At 39.9% G+C, this 26,903-nt stretch overlaps 2 protein-coding genes across 2 annotated transcripts; one reads left to right on the plus strand and one right to left on the minus strand.

Annotated features, from left to right (window-relative positions):
• The first annotated feature begins 507 nt into the window (after positions 1 to 507).
• Positions 508 to 3,139, plus strand: LOC135697728 (recQ-mediated genome instability protein 1-like). The gene is made up of 4 exons (XM_065217528.1): positions 508 to 1,454; positions 1,509 to 2,228; positions 2,708 to 2,815; positions 2,880 to 3,139. The coding sequence occupies exons 1-4, from the start codon at positions 582 to 584 to the stop codon at positions 3,087 to 3,089; spliced, it is 1,911 nt and encodes a 636-aa protein (XP_065073600.1). The 5' UTR covers positions 508 to 581; the 3' UTR covers positions 3,090 to 3,139.
• Positions 3,140 to 3,182: 43 nt separating this feature from the next.
• On the minus strand, positions 3,183 to 15,680 carry LOC135697758 (dicarboxylate carrier SLC25A8-like). Its single transcript, XM_065217563.1, has 3 exons — positions 15,293 to 15,680; positions 3,993 to 4,287; positions 3,183 to 3,925 (listed from the first exon to the last, which is right to left on the minus strand). Exons 1-3 carry the CDS (start codon positions 15,425 to 15,427, stop codon positions 3,345 to 3,347), a joined length of 1,011 nt encoding a protein of 336 aa, XP_065073635.1. The 5' UTR covers positions 15,428 to 15,680; the 3' UTR covers positions 3,183 to 3,344.
• Between the last annotated feature and the right edge of the window lie 11,223 nt (positions 15,681 to 26,903).

A 26,903-nucleotide genomic window follows, 5' to 3' on the forward strand; every position in this document is an offset into this window, starting at 1 on the left:
AGACCAGCAGTAGCAAAAGAACGAACACAATTGAAGAATTTTTGTCTGGTAAAGGTTTCAAGTACTCCATTGTATCCTACAAAACTAAGCATGGAACAGCGAGGCCGTAGAACAAACTCTCCTCTATATACTATTTTTTTCTCCAACTGGCGCACACCCTTTATTTCTAAGCATACCTCGATTGTCGAACGATACTTCGTCGAGAAAAACCAGGGAATGAATATCCCAGGTCACAATAGCCATATCTGAAACGAACCTTTGGCTATTCTGAGCTGCGCGTTACCACTGTCGCTGGATGAGAATTTATTTTAAGCGCGACAATAGCAGTTTCTACTGCACAATTCCTTTCCGTGTAGCGTTTACCCTAACAGCAGTTGACCTTTAACTTGTTGACCTAATCCACTAAACCTGTCACTCGTTTTCGGCGCGGCGGGCTACAATTTGTTTACAAACAATCCGAAACCGGCACCCATCAGTAACTGTTGATTTGCATAGTGATTATTTTCTGGATTTTCGGGATAAGAGTGAAAATAAACTTTATGCTATTTTGCGGTTGAAAATCTCGAAATCGCACCTCAACGATGACCCAAACCGAAACAAACCGTGCAGTGCACGTGAAGACGCGTTTACTTCGTGATTACAGCATCAAAGTGGTCGACGAATGGCTCACCGGGTGTGTATCGTTCTGCTTGCAGGAGAACTCGAAAACTACCAACGATTCCCTGTTGAAGTTCACCTTCGATCAGTGGATTCTGGCCGATCTGAAGGAGATTGGTGTATCATGCCTGCCGGCGATAGTGGACACGGAAACCAAGTGCTTTACGTTGAACGGGAACTTTCCTCTGCAGCTGAATTATCTGATGGACATTTCGGAACCATGCTATGATCAGTTGAGGAATTTGTATAACAAAAAGTTAGACGAAGCAGACGACGAGATTCAAATGCGAAAGAATCAAACTCAGAACGTGAAGAAACGAAGAATGTTGAAGCTGGAAATGACGGACGGAAAGCGAACGGTAATCGGCATGGAGCATAGTCCGATCGCGGCTTTGAATACGAAGCTTCCACCGGGAGTAAAGGTTCTGCTTACTGGACCCATTCGGTGCATAAATAAGGTGCTGTTTCTGGAACCGAAGAATGTGAAAATTCTGGGAGGGGAGGTGGACACGCTGCTCATAACCAATGCCTTTGAGAATATGCTACTGAAGGAACTGGGGCAGCCGTTGAATCCCAGTCCCAAAACCGAGTACGAGGAGGTGGTGGTGTCAGAGAAAAACAACAGAAATACTGGCTACAATAATATACCGTCGGTTCCGATGGTGTTTCCGTCTCCGGCGAAACCGATGTCGAGTAGATCGAGCAATAATCAGTACGACGATTGGGAAGATGATATGTTTTTGGGAATCAATCTGGACGGTATTGAATCCAATGGCCATTTGAACAGGAATAATAAGGTGACTTTGTTTTGAAAAGTTATTTTTGACTTAATAGCATGACTAATATTTCAGGATAAACCACCGGAACAAGTTCCTACCGTCAGTACCTTGATGGACGACGACGATGACCTAGAGATCATCGAACTATCGGAAGAAGAAATTATGAATCATCAGGTTTCCTCTACAAAAACATCCCAACCGTCACCACCTCAGAGGCGTTCGAAACGTCCAACCTACCGATTGCCCTCCTTTGAAGAACCAGACGATGACATCGATGCCTTAAACTCCCTAGAGGATGAAATCCGTAACGAGCAGCAAAATCGCCCTGGCCCGATAATAGATTACGACGAACCGGAACTGATTTCTTCCTCTCCAGTTGCACCGGTCCAGCAAGCCAAACGAGTAAGGATCAATGAGCCAGCTGGTAGATCGTCAAATGCTTCTAATTTCGTGAACGATGGCCAACAACCATCCACCAGCAAAAACTTCGACAACTGCTCCCTCTCGGCACTGTTCGAAGACGACAGTCTGGACGACGTGTTCGATGTGGAAGAAAAGCAACCGAGCTCTTCGGAGAAAGATAATGTCCTCTCGCCGCGGTATCAGTTCCAGATCGAAGGATACAGCTTGGTGACGGTGGATCAGATCAGTAAGCTCAGTGACGGGGACCGGGATGAGCGGACTTTTGTGGTGTTCGGTGAGGTTGAGGAAGTTTTCGAACGGATTAGGATTTCCGACGATGGATGGAAGCTGGGCGTCATGGTGACGGACCGGTCGGAACGGGTTTTGCCGGTGAGTAGTGCGTATGATGGGTACTGAGTAAAAGTTGCTTTTGCTGAGATTCCTTTGAAAATTGTCCCTATATCGAACTGCTTTGACGTCGATGTCGGTGTTAATCAATACGATCCTAAAACAACATTTGGCAGATCTTCCAATCAAGGCCAGTATTAAAAGTCAATCCGAGTTGAAGCTTACCGCCATTAGAGCAATTGCTACTGAAATCTTGTTGGAATTAATTCAGAATTATTGCGTCTGAAATTCTTTTGCTAAATGCTTCTAAAATCTTTGGTTTATTTTTTTGTATTACTTAGGATATCAATTTCCTCAAAAATACCTTGAAACAATCCAAATGATTCCACTCCGAAAATCCGTAGGAAAGTTCAAAAGAATCTCCATAATTGTTGTATCTTCCCATGGCAATTCTCATCACCTCAATTGATAGACATTGATGAATTAACAAAACCAACCAATCAATTCACTTTGTTTTACAGGTCCGCTTTCACACGGCTGTCATCAGCAAAATGGTTGGACACGAGGCTAGCGAAATTCAGCAAATGAAGCGCGCCAAGAATCCCCAAGTGATGAAATTGCTTGAAGAGGTAAAAACATAAATCTTGATTCAAAAAGAACCATTCTGCTAAACGTTCATCTTTCGATATTCAGATTTTAATCAAATTCAAAAATCAACTGCAAGATCTGCGAACGTTCATGCGAGTTCGGTACCACCAAGGCAACGACTTCCCCACCATAATGGAACTATACGAGTGCACTCGGTCTCGATTGACCGTACTGACCAATAAGATCAACCAGGAAAATCTCAAACACTTGCTCGAAATTCTCCCTCAAGATTGTGATCCCAGACCAGGTAGGTGATTGGGTAGTGTTCTTTCAGTTCTAAGAAAATCAAACAGTAGGTTTCATGTCTGTTAAAATATACGCTTATAAAATGTATTATCGTTTTTTTACAATATTCGCTGATCTCGTCTACTACATCACAATGTTCATACTTAAAAAAACAAATGCTAAAAATATGCGATTCTCAAAACATCCAGTCTATCTAAATAGTGTAAACAATCAATAACTTAAACACAAACCTAAAAAATAACGTCACAGGTACATGCCAATCGCTTACGACTTAAACATGATTAACTTCAACTGCTCGTACGATATCCACATGACTACGTTCCACGAAACGAGCCGGGCAAACGATGGCACAAAACCTTTGTAAAATGCAGCGGCTCCCTCCTTGCGACCCATCTTGATGGCACAGTCGACCGCGCCCCGGTACTGGCCCTTCGGTGAGTTCATGTACCGGGTTTTGACCACGTCGACTGGGGATGCGACCACGGTAGCGGCAAATCCGGCCACCACCGCCGAGCTAAAGTGTAACCGGATGTCATTGGGAATGTGGGCGTACTGCTGGAGCAGGTCCTTGACCACATCGTAGCAGACGATTTCCGCCACGTTGATGATGGCGTTGCGGCCAATGTTCGGCATAGCGCCCTTCCACAGACCCCGAACGCCTTCCTCCCGGTGAATCGTCCGGTATGCTTGCAGGGTAGAAGAATACCGACGATTGCTATTCGAACGGGACGCCGCCTGGAAGCGCACCTTGACCACATCGGTTGGATGAGCTAGAGCTACCGCTAAGCCACCAGTGGTCAAACCGGCGCTGATTCGTGTGAAAATTTGAAGGCCAGCTTCGTTTTCTGTACGGGGAAAAATTATTGAAATTATACGAACTGATTCGCTTTTGAAGCAACGCCAACAACTCACCTTTAAAGATGGTTCCATAGAAATCCTTAACCGTATCGTACAGTCCCAAACGGATCGACGAGAAGCACATTTGTCGTTGCAGCCCGGCCGAGAGGCCACTGTATAGCGTAAGGAAGCCCTCCTGCCGGGTGATGGTTGTGATGGTTCCGACCAGACCACGGTACTGGACATGCTGTGAGCCGGGGATGGCCGGAATGGCGGATGGATTCAATTTGAAAGCCTGGATGGCACTGTTGCCTCTGCTGCCGGTTGCCTGTGCCAGAGCCGCCGTACGGACCGGTTGTTCACCCTGGACCTGGAGGAATAAGGAAGACGAGTGGTAGCGGGTCAGTACATGTTGGATTGTTGGTGACGGAAAATAGAAACAGAGGGTAGGTAATGGGGAAAAAGTATTTTGAAAATGTAATGACCAGGGTCCTACATAACATATGTGGAACTACGAACTAGATGCTTCTCAAAAAGTGAAGTCATTACACTCTCTTTACTCTGTTATAAGTGGAATAACCTTTCTCTGGAGTTACCTCTATGGAATAACTGCACATCGAAGCGTAAAATTTGAAATAAAACAATAATTGAACTAAAATCAAATTCCATGAGCTGAAATTTGATAACAGTTTGGTTATCTGAAGAAGATTCTGTCAGGCGCGAGGCCAGGTCTGTTTCAGGGAAATTTGGTCCAGTCGAAATATAAAAACCAACCAAACCAACAAAAACCAATTTAATTAGGATATTTCTGTCTTGCTTCGTTGTAGTAAGTTGAGTCTTCATCTTCTTCGCATTTCAAGCTTATTGCCTATCGCATATTAGCTTATTGCGTGTTCTCAACTTATAGCGAATTTGTTTATTATCCAGGTTGGAACCAGTTCCAACCTGTGCGAACCGGAGCTTATTGTCAGTGCGAACCTCAATCCGAGCCAGGTTACAAAAACAAACGTTAACACTGACGTTTGAAAGGCAACAAGCAGACCCAATCTTGATACCAGTTCCACCAGAGGTTGGAACTGAATCAAAGCCGGTGCAGGTGTTATAGTGGTAAGCGTGACTGCTTTCTCGCCCCAATTGGTCTGGGTTCAATCTAGTCGAGGTCGGTGGGATTTTTCTGAGGCATAAAAATCTATAGTCACGTCTTCCTTGGGAAGGGAAGTAAAGCCGGCCCATGTGTGTTTGAATTGATCAGTTCACGAAGATTTGCCGCACTCTTCTCTCACCCGTAAGTTTTGACAGTTTTGGGTGGTTTGTTTTGGCTCCCATTCGTTGCTATCTCTTTTACTCAGAAGCAAAATGATAGGGAGCATAAAGTGAGGTTAGGGACCGTGCACTGATCTATGGGTGCGATATCTTACGCAGGTTTGGAAGCTGCCTTCCTGCACATTCGATTGCCGTCAATGGATGGGAATCGATGTCCGTCGGTGATTGGCACTAGATTGAGGAACAGAGACCGACGTTAAATAAAGGAAAGAAGAAGAAGAAGAGAACTGAATCAAAAACAAATTCACTATTAGAGTTCTAGATGCACTTCCACGGTTATTGATTGAGAGCTTTCGATGCCTGTACCATTTTTGCATTAGTATAATTGTGTGTACAATCATATCATCATACTCTATGCCCAGGGAAGTCGAGAAATTTTCCAATCCGAAAATCCGAACCGGGAATCAAACTCAGCCACCTCCTGCATAGTCTTGCTTTGTATCTGTGCCTTTACCGACTGATTTTAGAGAGGCCCCGGAGTAATCTAATAGCGAATTCGTTTATTATCGGGGTTGGAACCAGTTCCAACCCAGTGCGAAACCGAACTTTTTGTCAGTGCGAACCTCAACCTGAGCTAGGTTTTAAAAACAAACGAACAAACTGACGTTTGTCAGAAAACAAGCAGACCCAATCTTGATACCCGATCCAGGTTGGAACTGAATAATAAACGAATTCGCTATAACATTCATGCGTAGCTTGTTCAAAATATGTGGACTCCCTTAATGTCAAGTACTCAAGCACTGAAGAAGTCCACAAGAAACTTATGAACTATAAGTGCAGTATGATCTATGAAGTGTAGGAACTGGATCGAAGCACCAGATCACTACCGATGAAGTATAATCGACTATCAGAATAACCTAAGTGGCTGCCCATAAACTACATAGAGCAAGACATAGAGGCTGTTCATTAACTTCGTAGACAGTTAAGAGGGGGGGGTCCACGACCCATATAAATTCTATAAATTGTGTATGGACAACTGTCTATGCGGGGGGGGGGGTTAAGAATCCCAAAAAACTGTATACGTAGTCAATGAACAGCCCATAGATGATTTCAGGAGTGGTTCTAGATCTCTCAAAAACAATACATTTTTTTATTTATTTGCAAAAACTACGTGGCAAACATATGTTTAAGTACATAATAAAGTGTTGTTAAAGGGACAAACGAGTAAAAGTTTCCACTATCAAATCCGACAGATGTCGCCCCGCCAGTGGTGGATAAACCAGTTTTGTCCGGTTTTGTAGCGTTGTCAGATTGTTTTCAAGCTTATCGGTATTAAAGGTTTTAAAAAATCGGTATTTCTCGGTATTTCTTATTTTAATAAATTTCATATTTTTGCCGTTTTCAAAGGCGAAAATTTAAACTTTTGGACTAAGAACGGAAAATCTACTTCCAGCAGAAGTCAGATGGAATTTGCGGGAAATGTTTGAACTAGAAGGAAGCTGAAAAAACTTTCTGAGAAAAAATTAAAAAAAAACCCTTCTGGAAGAAGTTTGAAGAAAGTTTTTTTGAAAAGTCGGAAAAACATCCAAGGAACTAAATGTGTGGAGAAAATTCAAACGAACTTTCGGAAGTAAATGGACAACACATCCAGAGGAAGCCAGAAAGGTTACGGAAATCGGAAGAAAATACCAGAAGTATTTCCAGTGGAAACCAGAAGAAGCTCGGAAAAACCTTCCAATAGATGCCGGTTAAAACCTCCGGAGGAAGCATTTTACGTGTTGCGTTAATTACTGTTACAGTAGAGTTTGCTCGTTTTGATGACCCAAAGCTTGTCGAAACAATTTCCCTACATCTCCTGTTATGGCAAACCGGTGGAAGCTAGAATGGACGACGATGTTTGATCATTCAAAGGGAGCGGTTTTGGCTGAAAAATCGAACTCGTCCTTAAATATGGTTGTAAATCTTGTAATGTTTTAAATTGTGATTAAAAAAAAATCGGTATAAATCGGTATGACATTTCCAAAATCGGTATACTGAGGAGCTTTATCGGTTTATCGGTATCGAGCTTGGAAATCGGTAAATCTGGCAACGCTGTAATGGAGATTTTCAAAAAATCGTCGATTTTTCTTCAAAGCTTGCTTCTAGCAGTGAGAAAATGTCTTAATATTTCTCGCGCCACTTTTCAAATAGACCAATGTAACATATCCGTCAAGTGGCTAATGATTTTAAATTGGCTCACTACTTGACTAGCCTATTGGTTCCAAGTACAAGTAAGCGTCGGAATTCTAGTACTACACTATGTTTTGATTCACTATGAAAGTTTGACAGATAAAATGAGGGGTTCGTGTATTTTGCTATGTTTCTAGGGGTGCATCGATTAGTTTGGGACCGAAAAGAGTACCAGAGCTGAGCCAAAAAGTTGAGCCAGTTTATTCGGGATCTTCTGGTCTTAGAGTTACCTCTATGGTATTTCCTCTATGGTATGGTATTCCAATTTAAAATCTTTACTTCCCACCGGCTGTTATAACTCTGTAGTCTGAACAAGGCATAAGAAAAGCATCATCAAACTGCTTGGTCCCCAATGACTGTTCGTGACAGCTTGATTCTGGCTCCTTTTGACATTCATATTATTCGAGTCTGCTTCTCCCTCCCAGATTAGTAGTAGTAGCAAATTACCAAAGTAACACCATAGAGGTAACTCTAAGATCACTGGGTCCCGAAGAAAATCATTATTATTTTTGGCTCACTCAGTACCAGAACAACGGTCCCAAGCAGTCCCAAGCTATTTCACTCACCCCTGCATGTTCTGCATGAATCCACACACCCCTGATGTTATCTGTCAAACTTTCATAGCGAATCAAAACAAGCATAGTGTAGTAATAGAATTTCAACTAGAATAGGGTACGTTAATCGTTTGATTGGGACCAATAGGCTACTAAAGTGGTGAGCCAATTTAAAATCGTTAGTTTCGTATTGATTGTTGGTAACACTGCTCGATGAACATTTCAAATGGTCCTATCTGCTTTGATCGATTCTCTTCATCGACTTTCTCTTTTCATAACCACCGCTATGCAAACAGATTTTGCGCTAATTCTACCACATAGGGGAATTTACGTATTCTCGGCAACCTAAGCAGCGACCTTCTTTCTATAGCCTTTTTCTCTATGGAACGCACACATATGCAGTATTGGTTTGTTTACAATCTTTTGCTGCCAGCTGCTCTAACAATTTAAGTCGAAAGAATTGTCAAAAACTGTTTTGAAACGCTTTTACAAAGCTCCAATCTTCTCTAGTGAGAGCGAGTATTGTCGGCAACCAGTTTTTCTTCGGCAACCGTTCCATTTGAACTGCATGTAAATCTGTTGTTCTATTATCGGCAACTCGAAATCTAGTTTGATAAAGGAGGTTCTTATCTAGCGTCCAAAACGTCAAATACAACAGGGAAAGGTTTTGCAGCTGAGTTATGACGAAAGAGAAAGTCAATGAAGAGAATCGATCAATGCAGATAGGACCTTTTGAAATGTTAAGAGGGGGTGCAGTTGCATGTTTTATTGTGGTTTTAAAGCAATCTACATGTCTAAATAGTGGTCTTCAGATCCCTCATAAAACCTAAATTGTTACTTGGGTAGGTTTTGTGTTAATTAAATAATTAGTAATAAATCATCATCGAAAACCCAGATCCAAATTGTGTCCCCACGCAAGTTGAAAGTGAATTAATCCACATTCCAGTTGCAAGTTGTGACTGTGAAGAAGTGACTCCTAGCGACGGTAAGGCCATACCAAGTTCTCTAAGAGGCAAGTTCTGTGCAAGAAATCAAACTGAACATTGCATTAGGTCCTAAAGACATTCCCTGGTATTTTCAGCACACAGATCGATAAAATAAGCTTTTAGCCAGCATATAATGCGACAAACACAACAAGAAACGGTTATGTGCTCAAGTTATTACCGAAAGAGAAAGTCGACGAAGAGAATCGATCAATGTTACTTAGGAGCTAATGCAATGTTCAGCTTGAACAACTGATGCGTGTTAGTCGATGCTCACATCATTGCTCAGCATAGTAAGAGTTAGAGCACCGACAAACCGACGCGCCAGCTCATTCAAGCTACATTCAAATACTTGCCCAAGACGCCATATTTAAAATACGTAAAACACTACCGCCATCTACTCATCCGATCGCGTGATATCGTTAGCAAGGACACGAACACACGTACAATTTATATTGACTTGGTTTGCGTCTCACCTCGTTTGACATACCTGATCGCCCGTTGGACAGATCAAATCGCTCATTTGACAAATCGAATTGCGGACAAACGAAATGCCCCAGTGACATGTCGGTTCGTCGGTGGTTAGAGTGCACATTGAATTTCCCACCAGTTAAAATTTGAACGGAAATCGCGAAACTGTCCCAACGCAAATTTCTCATATTGTGATCTCATTTTATCGAGAGGTTTCTACCAGCGTTAATTACCAGTCAGTACCAGTACCAGTCAGATTACCGAAAATTACTCTGATTACTTTTCAATTAATTAAAATTACTTTATTACTTTGAAATTACTTTTATTGCTCTCGATTACAGAAATTATTACGATTGCTCTAAGGGGGAGGGCGAGGAAGGGGGGGGGGGTGGTGGTATTGTGACAAGCAATGCATTAGGTATAGAAGAAACGTAACGAAAGGGGGACATCCCAACAAACAATTCAAAGTCACAAATAAGCATACACATTGAATAAATGCTGTATAACAGTGTACAATGCTGAATAAAACAGGATGTCGAATTATGTGCTGAAAAAAGATCATTGAGATCGGTAGATGCGCCTTTATTCCGCCGTTTGCTCTGATATGATTAATTTCCTTATTAAAAGCTTTATAAACGTTGACTGTCTTCCTTATTCAGAACCAAAAGTTAGATCTAATAACAAACTGAATAAGTGTAATTTGCACATACATTGTCGCTTTAATTCGACAATTGATTGAATAAAATGCTTTATTAAACGTCTTATAAATGTTTTCTGGCTCCATTATTAGATTTCATTGCATTGCTTTACAATATTGCTGTATAAAGGTGAATACACTCAGCAAAATAGCTCTTATACCACCCAACAAACAATTCAGAGTCACAAATAAGCATATAGGGGAGTTTACGTATTCTCGTCAATCTAAGCAGCGTCCGCACTTCTGTTAGCATTTTTTCAGCGTCACGCACATATATGACGTGTCTGTTTGTTAACATTCATCTGCTGCTTGCTTCTCTATCCATTCCAATCGACAGAATTTTTCAAAACGGTTTGAAAGCGTTTTTACAACGCTCCAAACTTCTCAGGTGAGTGTGACTATCGGCAGCCTCTTTTTCTTCGGCAACCTTCCCATTAGAACTGCGTGTTAACCAGCTGTTCTATTATCGGCAACTCGAAATCAGCCCCTTTTTGCAGTGCGTATTCTTCATTTGAAGATAAATCTGGCATAATAGGATTGCTCGGTCGTACAAATATAATCATATTGAGGCTGAAAGACTAAAGAATCGTTTGGATACATTCAGGGAAGTGTGTTGATGGGAAATCATAGTGAAATTATCGTTTAAATTTTGGTTGCCGAAAACAGTCAATGGGTGCCGAAGCCGACATTTACCCTATATTGAATAAATGCTGTATAACAGTGTACAATGCTGAATAAAAAGAGTTGTCGAATTATGTGCTGAAAAAGCTCATTGAGATCGATAGATGCACATTTATTCAACTGTTTGCTCTGATCTGATTAATTTACTTATTAAAAGCTGTAAAAGTGTTAAATGTCTTCCCAATTCAACGCCAGAAGTTTGATCTAATAACAAACTGAATAAGTGTAATTTGTACATATATTGACACTTTAATTCGACTGTTTTCAATTGATTTAATAACATGCTTTATTAGACGTCTAATAAATGTTCTCCAGCTCCTTTATTAGATTTCATTGCATTACTTTACAATATTGCTGAATAAAGGTCAATACAGTCAGCATAATAGCTCTTATACCACTATGCTTCCATGTTGTAATCACATGATTTGTAAATGCTTTATAAACGACGTATTAGATTCATTATTCGACAACACTGATTCAATCTAACAACAAGGCGAAATCAGTAGAGTAGTGGTTACCGTTTCCGCTTTCCAATTAGAAGGTCGTGAGTTCAATCCCAAGCTTAACCTTTTTTTTATTTGTGTTCTACATCTAATTAATTTAAATAGTAATCATCGATCACATGACTCACGATAATGAATGCATTTATCTAGTTCAAAAAATAACCTTCCTTGGGATTGGAGTGGTGAAGAGGTAACATTGGTCTCATGTTAAACAACGATGAATGAATTAATCATTCCCACAGGGCCTTGAAGGAGCTAGAGTTGCGATCGGGAGTGCTGATAGGTATTTACTTTCATGCAAGCTTTTATTGATTATTGAGTTTCCCATATGATGAATTCTAGGATAGCTCAGATGACAAGGCAAGCGGCTGGTGATCGGAAGGTACATGGTTCGAATCCCATACAACGACATGTATAAGTATTTATAAATTTTCTAATATCTGTGTGATGCGAGCAACGTCAGAAATAATGGATACAATTACACTTAAGAAACACCCTGCCTGTCCCCATCACCTCTTATTTTCGGGTTAATTTTCCCACAGTTGAATAATCGTTTAATAAATGTATAATAATGTCTAATTAAACGTTACTTCACATGAGAATCAAGCGTATACAGAGCATCACTGTTTAAAAAAGGAAGCAGTGATGTCTAATAAACGCTGAATAATCAAAAATTTTATCGTATGAACTCTGTTACAACTCATATAAGTCGAATAAAAGCTTCTCGACATACCTTATACAACACCAAAGTAGTTCAATGTTGTGGTTGAATAAATTCTCCAGATTTGTGTTAACAAAGCCGGAACAGAAGTTGTTATTAAAAATAGATCAAGTACTATTAAGCATGCAGTTGAATAAAATGGCTAAGAAGTCGTTTCTTCAATAGACGATTGTTTGTTGGGATCATAAATGGATTGCCCCTAATATGAAAAAAATCGATTTGATTTGGTTGCATCGAGGGTTATTTCAATGTTATTTCAAATTTTCATTTTTTTAATATCTAAATTCGATTTCTACTAATTCAATAATAAAGTTTTGAAGAATCAATGTGACGATTGACTCACAGATGGCGAGTGGGTGAAAATGGTAATGACGTTTTGATATCTGTCAAATGGCATGATTTTTTTTTTTTTTTGCACATGATCATTTTTGTAATTGTAGATCTAAAACCTAGGTTTCGCATGACCGGTTTAAATGAAATTACTAAAATCATAAAATTTACATAGATTAATGGGCGAATGAAAGCAAAGCCTAAACTGGTAAATGCGACACTTTGTTTTAAGATCTACAATTACAAACATGATGATGTACTAATGTACGTCATTACTATTTTCACCCACTCGTCATCTGTGAGTCAATCGTCACTTTGATTCTTCAATAAAGAGTATGATAATTCCAGAGTACAACCATAGAGGTAACTCTAAGACTAGAAGGTCCCGAAATAACGTGCTCAACTTTTTGGCTCAGCTCTGGTACTCTCTTCGGTCCCAAGCTAATCGATTCACCCCTCGAAACATAGGAAAAACCAATAACCCCTCATTTTATCTGTCAAACTTTCATAGCGAATCAAAACAAACATTGCGTAGTACTAGAATTTCGACTAGAATAGGGTACGTTAATCGTTTGCTTGGGACCAATAGGCTACTAAAGTGGTGAGCCAATTTAAAATCGTTAGTTTCATATTGATTGTTGGTACAACTATTTATGACATTACACAAATTACTGTTTAATTATCTTTAAATTACCAAATTATTTTCCAATTAGTAGGAAATACTGAAATTACTCATAAATTACCTACAATTATTTTTATTACATTGAAATTGCTGAGTAATTCATAATTCACTAATTATTTTAATAATTTGTGTTAATTTTTGATTACCGATCACCTTACAACCTTGGTAGAAACCCCTCGCATTTTATCTAAGAGTGATTTCTCACGTGACTTTTTTAATAGTCCAATCTACATTGATAGATTCTTCTTTAACCACTCCCTTTTTCGTTAATAACTCGGCTCCAAAAACATGTTAAGCTGTTCTTATCGTTCAATGCATTTAATAATACTTTCTTTTAACAGACTATGTAGAAAAAATAACCCGAAATACGAATGCAGCCAAGTTTTTAACGTCTGAGATAGTCGATGAAGAGAATCGATCAAATTGGTCTATTTGAAAAAATTTCCTGTAAGTTTTCGAAAGAAGAATTCGACAGTAGGGCCTAATTCCAATGATCGATTCCCTTCGTCGATTTTCTCTTTTGTTAATAACTCGCTTAGATTAACATGGCTCGGTGCGTTTGCTTTTGCCTTTGATATCCAGTACAAGCTGTTGCAGCACTGTATTGGACAAATTTTAGAAAATTGCTTTCCTTAGTTGTAGCACTTTAAAAAGAAAATCGACGAAGAGAATCGATCCTCGCAGTTAGGCCCTTATACAGGCTCACTGTCGAATTTGCATTGTTGCAGCCACCGGTTTGAAATTTTTTTCTACGAAATTCGTTCCACCAGTAGTCTTATTGCAGCTTGGAGATGAATGAGAAAGATTAGGAAATTATGTGAAATTATTGAAAAATAAAAGTCCGAGGAGGGGGGTGACAAAATCGAGTCATTACTGTATTATAAAAAGGTAGCATATAGCGTAGACAACCTCACGACCTCGCTCCAGCATGCAATGATTCAACCTTCACCAAATGTTCGTAAAAAACAACACCCACCCAGTTCCATCCAACCAGTAGTAGTGGTGCACGCGCGCTTTGATCGAACGTCTTCAATCGCCCCCAAGCGTGACCCCCAAAAATGCGATTTTGAACTATTTTATGACTACAGCGCTTCTCTTCGTCTCCTTCGGTTACAGTTGAATCATTTTAGTGTAAAAACAAGCGTTCCCCCGCAGTGCAGCTTAGTGACAACGTTGTTCTGTTGACTATCGATTACCGACACATGATCATGAACTCGATCGTGTCCACTTTGTCCAACAAGCAGGTTCATGAATCGCGGACTTACCAATGCACGCTTCATAGTTCAAAGTCCACATTCATGCTCTGCTCTCGCGATTCGACGACAACGCGCACATCATAAAGGGTGCGTGTACAGATAGGCCCAACACCAAGTAGCTTTAACGATCCTCGATCAGCTGATGGTGCGGTCTACTACCTACTATGTATCAACACTGCAACGGCAACCTGTGCGCTCGCTGAACGATGCTAGTGATGTTAGTAGGTAGCACGATCGCACGAAATACAAACAGCACAACAAGGAGGCACGGCTCTCGATCATTAGCACGCGAGTGAGTCGCCCCCTCGCTTCATCAACAACATCATCTGCGATCAAAGATCGACGAGAAGTGGATTGCCAAGTAGAAGGGAAGGGGGAAGTCGGTGTTTACTATTGCACGAACCGGTACCCCGGTGTACTTTGAACCCAATAAATTACACTCTCGATCTCGATTTGTCGAGGAGAGCCGTTATGGGGAAGAAACCTAGTTTGTAAGGTTGACTCTAATCGATACTGATTTAAATACAGGAGTCCCCAGAAAAGCGCGGTGGGTGGACTGCAATTTCTTGGCTGTCCTCGATTCAATTGAGCTGATTTTTTGTACAACTTGCCCCGAAGAACGCGTTACACGCCGAGCTCTACCAATCGTTTTTTAACCAGTCGGTTTGATTTTTTGCATGTGAGTAGTGTAAATGGAGGTCTAGTGACTCACACAAAATCAGAACTATTGACTGAAAAGCCTCCGAGAAAAAGCGGTGGGTAGAATTCAGTGACGCGTTCTTTGGGAGAGCTGTATCTGATTTTAGAATCAACCATAACTCAACTGGTTGGAAGACAACGGAGAAATTGCATTTGCTGGATGACTCCATCCACCGCGCTATTCTTGCGATTCCTGTACTATCAGGTGATGGCTGCGTGGTGCATTTGATTGGGAACGGCCATTGCGAACTTTGGTATGGTTGGGGATGTAAGAGACAAAACAATTAACGCCATCGACACACTTACTTGCAACCGCACCTTGGCGGTGTCGAGCGGGAATGTGATGAAATCTGCCCAGCACGCGGCTGTTCCGGCTGTGAGCAGCTTGACCGGCACCGAAGCCTGTAGCGGTTCTGGGCGTTTTGGAAATTGCTTGTTCATGATGCTGATGCTGGTGATTGGTGGTTTGTCTGCCGTACAACACTTTGCAACGTGTTTTCACTTCCAGAGTGACGAGCTTTTGTTTGACGAAAGTTTAACAAATTGAACACTTTTTACACAAAACAGTTGACTGTGAGCACTATTATCCACACAAGGTATAATTGCTCGAAGTGCGAAATAGGTCCTACCGATACGACACAGTCGTGGTAAATGATAAAGGCCGGCGGTGTTCAGCTTTGCGGATAATTGAAGTCTGCAAAAAAGGAAAGAGAGATAGACGGATTATTAGACAATCAGACGATGAATAGGTGATGTACACTTTACAAAGGCTATTATTTGCTGTTAGGGTAGGTTACTTGATATTGACTATCATTTACACTAAACGTTCGCTATCTGGAAGGGACTTTTTGATTTTTGTAGATTTAACAACTGTATGTACAGCAACTTGTAACCGTGTGTTACAAAGTTTATATGATTTTTAATTAGTGCGTAAAAGTTTATTGTATATTGTTACGTTTTTATTAGATCTTGGTGTTGGTTAGTAGGGTTTGTTGCATTAATTAAGAATAAAATTCATGTTAGTTAGTTTGTAGGGAATAGCTCAAATTTTGAGCTGTATAACAGTTAAGTGGGATGAATAACGGTGGTTGCAATAACAAGGAAATTAAGGCGGGGAAATGGAGGCAGGATTTTTTGGATTGGAAAAGCTGAGGGTGAGAGGTTACCCGGCCAATCAGAACGACTCAGCGACTGAATTCAATTGAGTCTCCTATGTTAAAGAGCCTGAATTTAGGCTCTTTATCCTATGTCATGTTTCGTCGCGGAGTAGAATGAAATCAAGCTGATCATTGCATTAGGTCCTAAGTAACATTGATCGATTATCTTTGTCTACTTTCTCATTCGTTAATAACTTGAGCACTTAGCCGTGTCTTGTTGTGTTTGTCGTGTTAGACGCTATATAAAAGCTTCTTTTATCGATCTGTATGCTAAAACCACCTGGGAATGTCTTTACATGGCCGTGGGGATGCACAGAGAAAGTCGACGAAGCAAATTTGTCAATTAGGACCTAATGCGATGTTGAGTTTGAAATTATCTCGTTTAATTTCTGTCACTCTGCTGATGTTTTCTTTTTCTAGATAAGGTGTTATGCTTTATGCATGATGATATTTAGGTTGCATACATGTAGGAGCTACCGGTGTTATAATTGATGGATGTGTACATTTAGGATGCATTTAATACACATTTATAAGGTTTTCACGTTCTGTAACTCTTGTTTTACGTTACTCATAACAGGAATTCAAACTTCACGAGCTACCAATTGGCAAATCAAAGTTGGCACGCGTGGAGAATAGAAGAACTATGAAAGTGATGATGGTTTCAAAATTTTCCACGGGGAAGTATACGAGTGCAATCTTAAAATGCTTTTATTTTGTGAATGGAGCATTTTATTTAAATCTGGTTAGTGCTACGTTAGTAGAAAACTTCAGGACTACTCAATAGACATATAATACAGAAAACTTAATTTCTTTTCAGATTTTTAGGTGTAAACATAGACTTCCGCTTTTCTACCACTGTAGCAGTAACCAGATTTAAATAAAATGCTCCATTTTCAAAATAAAAGCATTTTAAGATTGCACTCGTATACTTCCCCGTGCAAAATTTTGAAATCATCATCACTTTCATAGTTCTTCTATTCTCCACGAGTGCCAACTTTGATTTGCCAATAAAAGAGTTAACGAGTCATAGTTCGCGATCTATTTCATCAAATATCGGGAACAAAAATTTGTGCGAGGAAGCTAGAGCATAAATACCTTTTAACATACGCTCTCTCTTGCAGATGTGTCAAAGTAAGAGAGATATTAGTTCCTCTCAATCTCAAACAAGAAAGTTTGCTCGGGAAATAACGCTTGGTGAAATTCCCATCGATAATTTCCTTAGTGAAAACATCTCACTTGCGGTAATGAACTTTTGGCGATATTTCTAACACTAGTAGCCTATAAGATTCACTAAGGTGGGGCAAAAGTTTGAGTTGAGGCTTCGAAGCCCATGAATAATAAAACTTAAAATTTTGGTACTTGTTTGTCTCCAAAAAAAAAAACACAAAAAATAGGTCATGTATTCAAAGAACCATACATGACATTCTCTAATACAAATGGCTATAAACGAACGATAACCTAAATAACAGAACTCTGCCACAAACCCCGAACACGTCGTTAAGCAAAATAACCATAACCATAAATAACCATAATGATTTAATTAGGGTTTGTACCAACTTTTGGGACGTACAAGAAAAATTTAATTGTGAGGGGGTAATTATTATTTCAGTGCATGATTTCGTTTTTCTTGTAGATTATTTTAGGACTATCAGGCCTTAGATGCGCCAGCAGTTTGAGTCGTGTCACAAACCCATGCAATCAGTTACGCATGTCAAAAACGCATTCATTTACTCTAAACAATCATAAATTAAGCAGAATGTTACAAAAGCCTCGAAAAAATTGTGATCCTATTGTATTTATTGTGAAATACCCTACTTTCGAACAAATTTCGTTGTTCACCAAGTTGTGATCTGGGCACAAAAATGTGATTTCTTTAAGACTTTCTCACCATTATGGGGTATTTAAAGATGTGTGGTAGCAACACTTCTCAAAAACTGCACTTAAGTTTGTGAACTTTTGTCCCATTGCTGAATCGAACTTTTTCCCCACCGTGGGGCAAAAGTTCGTTTTGAACACTCTTCTAAAAAAACTGTTCTAGCTACGAATGAACTTAAAATTTATCAAAGCTTTGTAAGAAGAAGTTGGAGACCTTGAATTAGTGATCATTTGTATGGAATTAGTTTAATTCCAAATGCTTGGAGTTTTAAGATATTTAAAATTTTTCAACTAAGGTCGAACTTTTGCTCTACTCTACTTTACTGTTCAACACAGATGCTGGGTATTATTTACAACAAATGATCTACTAATAAGCAGTTCCATTCCAAACGCCGAATCGGAAAAACTCGACCTTTTCCGATTTGCATGAATCTTTCCATATTTTTTGTTAGGGGCAATCATTTAAATGCTGACTAAAAGTAAATTGGTATGCCCCTCGCGCGCCGCTAGCACATCTCTAGTATTTGGAATCGAAAATCTTTGACAGTTGTTTGTTTACACTTCTATTGGCGTTGACGGCACCGTCGAAAAATTTGCTCTTCCAGCAAATATAGACAGTTTCTTATGGGAATTTTCGGTGGAGTGAAAGGATAGTACAAAGTCCGCCATGTTTCACGCACAGTCTGACGTTTGCTTATGGATTTTCTCATAGGAGTAAAGAGCTACAGAGTCGCCGTCAACGCCAATAGAGGACAACTGGTGCAAGTTTGATCTAAGTAGTCGATCGCGTTCAGAAATAACGTCAAATGGAACTCGAAAGAAGAAAAACATATTGTGCACAAACACCTGGAAAATCCAGAGTGGTCTGGTTCCAAGCTAGCTAAAGTGCTGAAGATGCCGAAAACAACAGTTTGTCGAGTGCTCAAAACCTACAAGGAAACCCTGAGTGGGGAAAGTAATCAGCGGACCTACGAAAAAACTGGAACCAGGGATCGTCCGCTGCGCAGCAAGGTTTTGAGGTGCGTTAAAGCCAATCCCGGTCTTTCGATCCGAGATGTGGCCAGAAGGTACAACGCCAACTTTCAAACGGTGCGGAACATCCTTGCCAGGGAAGGATACAAGTCGTACAAAGCCATTCAACCCAAACCGGCACATGAAGCAGAATTCCGTGACGAAACACTAGGGCTGCACTTTGATCGATGTACGCGGATATGTCAAACTCGATTTTATGTAGTTTCCCGATCAAAAGTTTTACAACGCGACTGGACGTGGGGATGTGCCGGGAAGATTAAAGTTCGTGTTTGCCGACAAGTTCGCGAAGAAGGCAATGATTTGGCAAGTGATTTGCAGTTGTGGCCTGAAAACGGAACCATTCGTCACATCCTCGACGATGACATCCCAAGTTTACATCGAAGAATGCCTGAAAAAGCGTGTATTGCCGTTCATCCGCAAGCATAGGGGCAAAGTCATCTTTTGGCCCGATTTGGTCAGGTGCCACTACTTCAAGGTGGTTCTGGAGTGGTGTGCTGCCAACAAGATCGATGTTGTCCCCAAACTAATGAATCATCCGAATTGCCAGGAATTTCGACGAATCGAAAAATACTGGGCAATTTCCAGCAAATGCGTGCGAAATGGAAGAAATGCGCTGATTCCGTGTCCGTTTCCGTTTTGTCCGTGCGGGCGCTGATGGGCTCCATCAAGAGGAAGGTTCGAGATTTCGTTCGAACTGAAGAAATGTAACCATCTAATGCTGTAATTTTAAAGATTTAATATCGTAATATCGTAATAATAATATCGTCAAGCAACCATTAATGGACTTTTTAGACTTATTGAATCACGACTTACAGGTCTTTTTGTGCGTACCAATTTACTTTTAGTCAGCCTTTACATTTTATAAAGATGTACCTTTAAGATTTGAGATATTTCAGATTTTTTTTAAATTCTCACTTAAAAATTACAAAATAAAAATTACCGAGTATATTTTTCCCAGAAAGACTTTACTTTTCTGGACAACTTTGTCTCAGACTAGTGCGTAATACAGTTAGGTTCAATGAGTCATTTTCATATGAATATGAACTTCCATCTGCCTCATCATTCGCATTGAGAAGTAAACGAGTCACTGACAGTCGAGTACTCCGTCAGTAGCTCAGTCAGCACGTTAATTCTTCCGTGATGGTACCCAATCCTTATTTTGAATGACTGAGCGTATATTTTCTATGGAAAAATGGCTCAATTGCATGCTGTGTGAGCGAATGCAAGCGGTGTGAGTCAGCTGTTCGTGAGTAACTGAATGTTTCACAAGATCAAATTTTTGCAAAAAATGTTGATTATAGCTCATAACACACAGTTATGCAAAGTTTCGTGAAATTGGAAAAGTCGTGTCGATTTTTTTTTTTATTTTTAGCGGCAACGTAGCAACATTTTACGTGGATAGGTTTGGAAACAGGAGTGCAAAATTTTTCTATAAACTGGTCATATTTCAAATCAAAAGAAATCTAGTTCTTGAAGTCGATAATTTTTATTACTAGCTATGTCGGATTCAAAACAAATTTTACTAAGTCTTAGATACACAATTTTGCAAAACTAAAAGTTTTAAAAATTTGTCCACGCTCAAGACCTTGGAAATCTTTAATGTGCCAGAAATTTTAAAATAAATTTCCCAAGCATTTGATTTATTTCAATTCCTTAATATTCAACATTTCTAACTACCGTGGACCCCCGGTAATCTGCCCTTTCTAAATCTGAACACTTTTTAGTTTGCACCCGGCTCATCTGCACGCCGTGCAAACTAAAAATTGCTGAAACGTCATTTACCACATGGAATTGAGTAAAGCGAAATGGAACGAAGCGATACGGAACGCAGAATCCAAACAAAACAGCAACTGTCTAAGGCTACCAGAAACTCGCTTTTCTGTTGATCATAGCGTTACTAGAAATTCAAAGAAATGTCGTTCAGATTAGCGGGGTAGGTAGGGATCCGATTTGAACAAGAATAATCATATTTAACTGATTGATTTAACTAAACCACTCTTCTCTGGCAATTCAGGGCGGCATCATACATGCTGGATAAATGTGAGCATTTTGTTTGCACAATTAGCAACAGCTAATTAACAGGTTGATTGACCATATTATTCGAGAAGTACTTAGTATATATGTATTTACAGTTTCATCAGACAATTCTATGTAAAATATTTCATATATGCAACCTTAGATTTTTTTGCCGAGATTGGCACCACCGAGCAGCTCGGCATTTTATTTGGCTGGAAATTCAGCAAAAAATATGTTTGTTAGCTGAGATCTCGGCAAAATTCCCGTTTGTTAGCTGAATCTCGGCAATTTTTTCACTGAGATCCAGCAAAATAAAATGCTGAGCTGCTCGGTGGTGCCCATCTCGGCGAAAAAATCTAAGTGTGTTGCTACTTAAGAAAATTCCAGAGAAATCTTAGGAGAATCATCAACGTCGTTTTCTGCGGATTTCAGATAAGAGCTTTAAAATATTTTATTTTGATGTGAGAAATCCAAGATGAGAATTATCACAACCAGGGCGACCTCGGCGTAGTGGTTAACATCCTTACCTCTCACGCCAAAGTCACGAGTTCATATCTCACCCCCGGACAAGTCACGAATGACCCAGGAGTGTTAAAGTGACTATAATAAAAAAAAAAAAAAATATCACAACCTACGAGCCTTAAGCTTTAGGCAGAAGCTTTATTGAAATATTTTTTACATCCCTAATAGAAGCTTAGGTTGTCTACTATCTAGAAAACTTCGGAAAACCTTAAATCTTCAGGAAATTTTATTTTACCAGGCAAAACCTGAAATTTTTAGGGAATTTTCAAGTTTTAGAGTACATTTATGTACGCCAGACAACGAGAAGTGATAGCAGCTGTGCTTGTGAACGAACGTCACGTATATTTTTGCTGTTCTATTTTTTTTTTCTCTACTTGGGTCTGCTCGAGTGTTTTTTTTTTAGGATATCAAGAATTTGGCTCTACAACTAGAAGTCCAGCAAATAGAGATCTGAAGTTTGTAAAGTGTGAATCTGAACCATGAAGTCTGAGCAGTGATACTCAAATTGGATGGATCTGCTGTGATGTTTGTCTAGACTCGTTCCACATTTCCTTTGTGATTCGTCTTCATAAGGGCTGTACTGCAATGGCTGCTTCTGAGCCCCGGGCAGCGTGTATTTTTACAAGTGGCTTTGAAGCTGATGGAGCCTTAAACGAACTCGTGACCTCCCGATATTATGATGGAGGTGTGGCGGATCGCTGAACCTATCAAAGGAGAACATTACTCGAGGAATTTCAGACAGATGAACCGGAATGGTATATGTTGGTTCCTGTCAAGAAGTGGATCATCTACAATTGGGATTGCTACGCTGAAAAGTGGCATAGCGTCTTGTTGCAGACTTGGTGAGATCGTTATTTTTTATCATTTTTTGTCAGTTTGTACTTTGTTTACGTGAATCCATGTTTGAGGTTGATCATGTGCATGGTTTAAAAAGGAGTAGACTGTGCATGTGATCGAACGTGACGTTTGTTTTTTTTTCCGTGCAGTTTTATTTTATCTATAATCGGTTGCTGATCTGGTCAAAACCATCACATTTTAGTTCTTGTTACTTTTTATGACTTGATAATAGTGACAAGACTCGGATAGTGACGACCACCGCCGTTATGGATTTCTATATTGTATATTTCAAATCAAAAATATTGTTTATGTTCATAGAGTTTACATAATCCTTTTCCCTTTGCCCTCCTCCTTTTCCCTTCCCTCTTCTCTTTTCAAAAAGCGAGTAATGGCGCTATAGCCATAAGCCATAAAAGCCTAGGACAAGAGTTAGTGCTCATGTCCCAAACGTCAGAAGAAAATGGAGCATAACTTAACCTTTCTAGCTTTGATGCTTGCAACGACCAACCAATCATATAATTACCACAATCGGAACGTACGGTACGAGATATCCACGTTTCTTCCATTTATTGGATTCTGAAGTATCGTGTTTAAATCTTCGATTTAAACAGGCCCGATGTTTTCTGGATCATCTTTAAGTGCTAATATGTGTCACGCATCTTCAATGTAAAACATATAGGGTAGAGAACTTCTTCGGCCTAATCGCCCATTTTGGGCCTATCGAGCAGAAAACTTCAAATAAATCCATGATTTCAGAGTTAACAAGTCAATTATGCGTTTGGTTCGATTCTTTAGTTAATAAGTTAACGAACGAATTCAATGAGAACGCGTGGTATGAAGGATTGCACCCATTATTCCCAAAAACAAAAGAAGCGCTCCGACCGAATCAATTTTTATCTTCATCCGATAGGCCGAAGTGAATTCATTGACGTTTCAATGCGTTAGGTCGAGTTTAGAATCCGTAGGCCGAGTTTGGCGTCAAGAAGCAGTGTTAGACTTTTGACAATATCTCAACGATTGGTTTCTCTTTATCAAATCTTACGGTACGGACGGAAATGTAAATAAATTTGGTAATGACGTATGAGCTATTTTTAGCTTTGCACTGTGTGCAGATGAGCGGGGTTCAAACTAAAAAGTGCTCAGATTTAGAACGGTCAGATTACCGGGGGTCCACGGTAGTACTCAAATGTAGTTTTTGTTATCATTGATTATGATCTTAGATTTGTTGTGGCATTACAATTGATATAGCTTGACGGGTTCTTCATCTTTGATGATTGTTTTATTGTTTTGTATTAAATGTTTGTTTGGCAACTGGTTTACAGTATTCCCCTTTGGGGCATGTTTTAATTGAATTGAAAAAAAAAACCTACCTAGATGTGATGATCCCCAGTTCATCAGTCCCAAAAACAACACAACACACGGATAACTATCACCGAAATTGCGCACATCCAACCAACTTGCGTAACACCCACCACACCATCCACACCACACCATGACTGGGCGGTTTGAAGTTTTTGCACGCTTCAAATAACGAATAAGCAAATACAATGGAAGTAGTAAAAAGCTGGTAAAAAAAACTTTAGCTGATTGCTGATGTGGTAGTTTCTGCCATCCGTTCCATCACAATTGGCGCATCTGGCTGTTTACATTTACTATCGGAGTCTATCAGCAGTTGGATGGCGAAGCAGTGGAGGATCTACTCAAGAATGACCGGTTAAACATATTCCAGCCGACTATAATCTACCTGTCTGTACCTAGATTTAATTAGATCGCATGCAACCGGGCAAGAAAGGCATGCGAACGATTATCGTGGCGAGACGTCCGAAGTTGCGTGCGATCGCACTTTGATCGGAAGATTTGAAACTACGGAGGCCAAACAAAATCGACCTTGTTAGTCTCGTCCGCCGTCGGTCGTCATATCAACCGGTTAACCGACTGACTGCTGTATAACTTTTGTTGATGAACATTAGCATTTTTCGTTAACGAAATTATTGTTGTTTCCGTCCTGGTAGGGGAAACGCTCCTATAGTTGCGGTACGTTAGAAGCGTTAGGTTCCTATAGTTGTGTACGGAGTCTCCATACACAACTATAGGAACCTAACGCTTCTAACGTACCGCAACTATAGGAGCGTTTACCCTAGCACGTATCTTACATGAAACAGTGGTACCGTAAACAAGGGTTATTTTTTTACTAAAATGCCTGCATAACTTTCGAACAATATGCTCGATAAACAACTTAACGTCTCACACCAGTACTACGCAGTACTTGTACATACAGCTAAAATAATGTCATCACTAAATCTTGCTAGCAAAATGGATATGTTTTAATTTTCTAAATTGAGTTGTTTGCACTCGTTAAACTTTTGAAGAGAAGGCGCTCGATGATCTTTTGTTTTTGGTTTGAATATGTTAAATTACCAATAAAAAAGTTTATTGAAAAATCTGAATTTCATGAAATGAGAATGGGAGGGCGTTATGTTTTGTTACAAAGGTAGGTGGTAAAAATATCGATTTAGCGTTACATTATTAATCAACGCCGCCTAAATCTAGACCAGAATGACGTATAGTCGCTATATTTATAGTCTGGAGGATAGAATTTCGATCTATCAAAAAGTGGAATCAATTCAATATACTGTAGACCAACAATTGAAAAGGTACTATCAACTTTTATAAACAAAACGTTGATTATTCTTTCCTCGCCAATCACACGCAAATTACTATCATCATCGGATAGGGGAAACTTTCCCAACCCAAAAATGGTGTTAGTTTGTCGGTGGTGTTAGTTTGCGTAGGCGAGCCTTGAGTCACGAGAAAAGGGTTTCCGAAGTTTTGTTCACAATAGCTGATGTGCTCTTTGCTGCTGTTGGTCATGATTTGCTCGATTGGTTCCCGAGAATCTATCCGCCAGACTATGAATATAGCGACTATAGAATGACGATGGTGGGATCGCAGCAGGCCGCGCTTCGAAAATGATGTGTTTTTGTTTTGCTGTGTCGTTTTCGTTCTTGTGAAAATATTAAAAATATACAATTTCGGTTTAAAACAAGTTTTAATGAAAAGTACTGAAGTGGTGTTGAAAAGTGCATTAAGTGGCAATTATCAAATCCCTCCCTTTCCGATGCATCAGGTCTCGTTTGTTCCAACTAACGCGTTGCAACGGTCAGCTAAGTTCATTTGCCTATTTGTTCCTCTATAGGTTTTATCCATCTAAATTGAGACAATAATAATTTTAAAAGTTAAAATACGTGTCAATCAAGTATTACTCTACTGCTTGACCCTGGGCATTGGCATAACCTTGAGGATTGTTTAAGTGCAACCAGGTCCCAGGACTTGTCTGTATCTTTACATTTTGAAATATGCACACTAACACATAAAATATGTGGAACTCAATCATCAAAAATCGACCCCATTTCAGTGATTTCAAGTGGTATAGAAAGACATCGATCTGTCAAATTGATTAATTAGCTGTAAAATGAGAAAGGGGATCAAGGGGCTTGTCAATTTGTTAAATAATTCTACCGTGGTTTATAAGGCTTGCTTCATTTAGAATTGGAACAAGCTTTTGCTCATATTGTGGTGCTCCTGGTGGACGGATTTGGAAGTTCTTGGCGCCCACGTGTCGGAAATTTTGTCAGCTTCACGTATGTATTTTTGACATTCCGCAAATCGACTGTACTTTGTAAACAATCAACATGGAAGCCGAAAGAAGGGAAAAAATTGTGCACAGTTATTTGGAAAATCCATTGTGGTCTGCATCTAGGCTAGCTAAACAGCTGAAATTGCCCAGAAATACCGTATGGCGCGTTATCAAACGGTATAAGGAAACATTGACGACGATTCGGAAGCCTCAAGCCAATCGTCGGAGTGGAACTGTCGACCGGAAACTGCGTGGTAAGATTTTGAAGATGATTAAGAGGAATCCCAATCTGTCGGACCGTGATTTGGCCAGAAATTTCGGTGCTGCCCATAGTACCGTGAGGAGAAATCGACTCCGGGAAGGAATCAAGTCGTATCGAGCTAGCAAACAGCCAAATCGGACCATAAAACAAAATAGTGTGGCCAAAATCCGTGCGCGGAAGCTATACGACCAGGTGCTGACCAAGTTCGACGGGTGTCTTCTGATGGACGATGAAACCTATGTCAAGGCTGACTTCGGGCAAATCCCAGGTCAAAAATTTTACTTGTCAACGGCTCGGGGGGATGTTCCAGCCAAATTTAAATTTGTTATTGCCGACAAATTTGCACGAAAATTTATGATTTGGCAGGGCATTTGCAGCTGTGGCAAAAAAACGAAAGTTTCCGTTACAAATAAGACAATGACGTCGGAACTATACCAAAAAGAGTGTCTCCAAAAACGAATTTTGCCGTTCATTCGATCCCACGACCATCCCGTGATGTTTTGGCCAGATTTGGCAAGCTGTCATTACAGCAAAGTCGTTCAAGAATGATATGCAGAGAAAGGGGTCCAGTTTGTTCCG

This window comes from Ochlerotatus camptorhynchus, unplaced genomic scaffold (assembly GCF_037179485.1).
Source record: "Ochlerotatus camptorhynchus isolate MF236.1 unplaced genomic scaffold, CSIRO-AGI_Acam_v1.1 ptg000077l, whole genome shotgun sequence".
NCBI lineage: Eukaryota > Metazoa > Arthropoda > Insecta > Diptera > Culicidae > Ochlerotatus > Ochlerotatus camptorhynchus.

Bases quoted from the DNA above. Each gene is read 5' to 3' on its own strand.
- LOC135697728 (XM_065217528.1), top strand. From the start codon at position 582: ATGACCCAAACCGAAACAAACCGTGCAGTGCACGTGAAGACGCGTTTA. The intron at 1,455-1,508 runs GTGACTTTGTTT...CTAATATTTCAG, and splicing joins ATTTGAACAGGAATAATAAG to GATAAACCACCGGAACAAGT. The intron at 2,816-2,879 runs GTAAAAACATAA...TTCGATATTCAG, and splicing joins TGATGAAATTGCTTGAAGAG to ATTTTAATCAAATTCAAAAA.
- LOC135697758 (XM_065217563.1), bottom strand. From the start codon at position 15,427: ATGAACAAGCAATTTCCAAAACGCCCAGAACCGCTACAGGCTTCGGTG. The intron at 4,288-15,292 runs GTAAGTGTGTCG...TTATTCCTCCAG, and splicing joins CCGCCAAGGTGCGGTTGCAA to GTCCAGGGTGAACAACCGGT. The intron at 3,926-3,992 runs GTGAGTTGTTGG...TTCCCCGTACAG, and splicing joins CTATGGAACCATCTTTAAAG to AAAACGAAGCTGGCCTTCAA.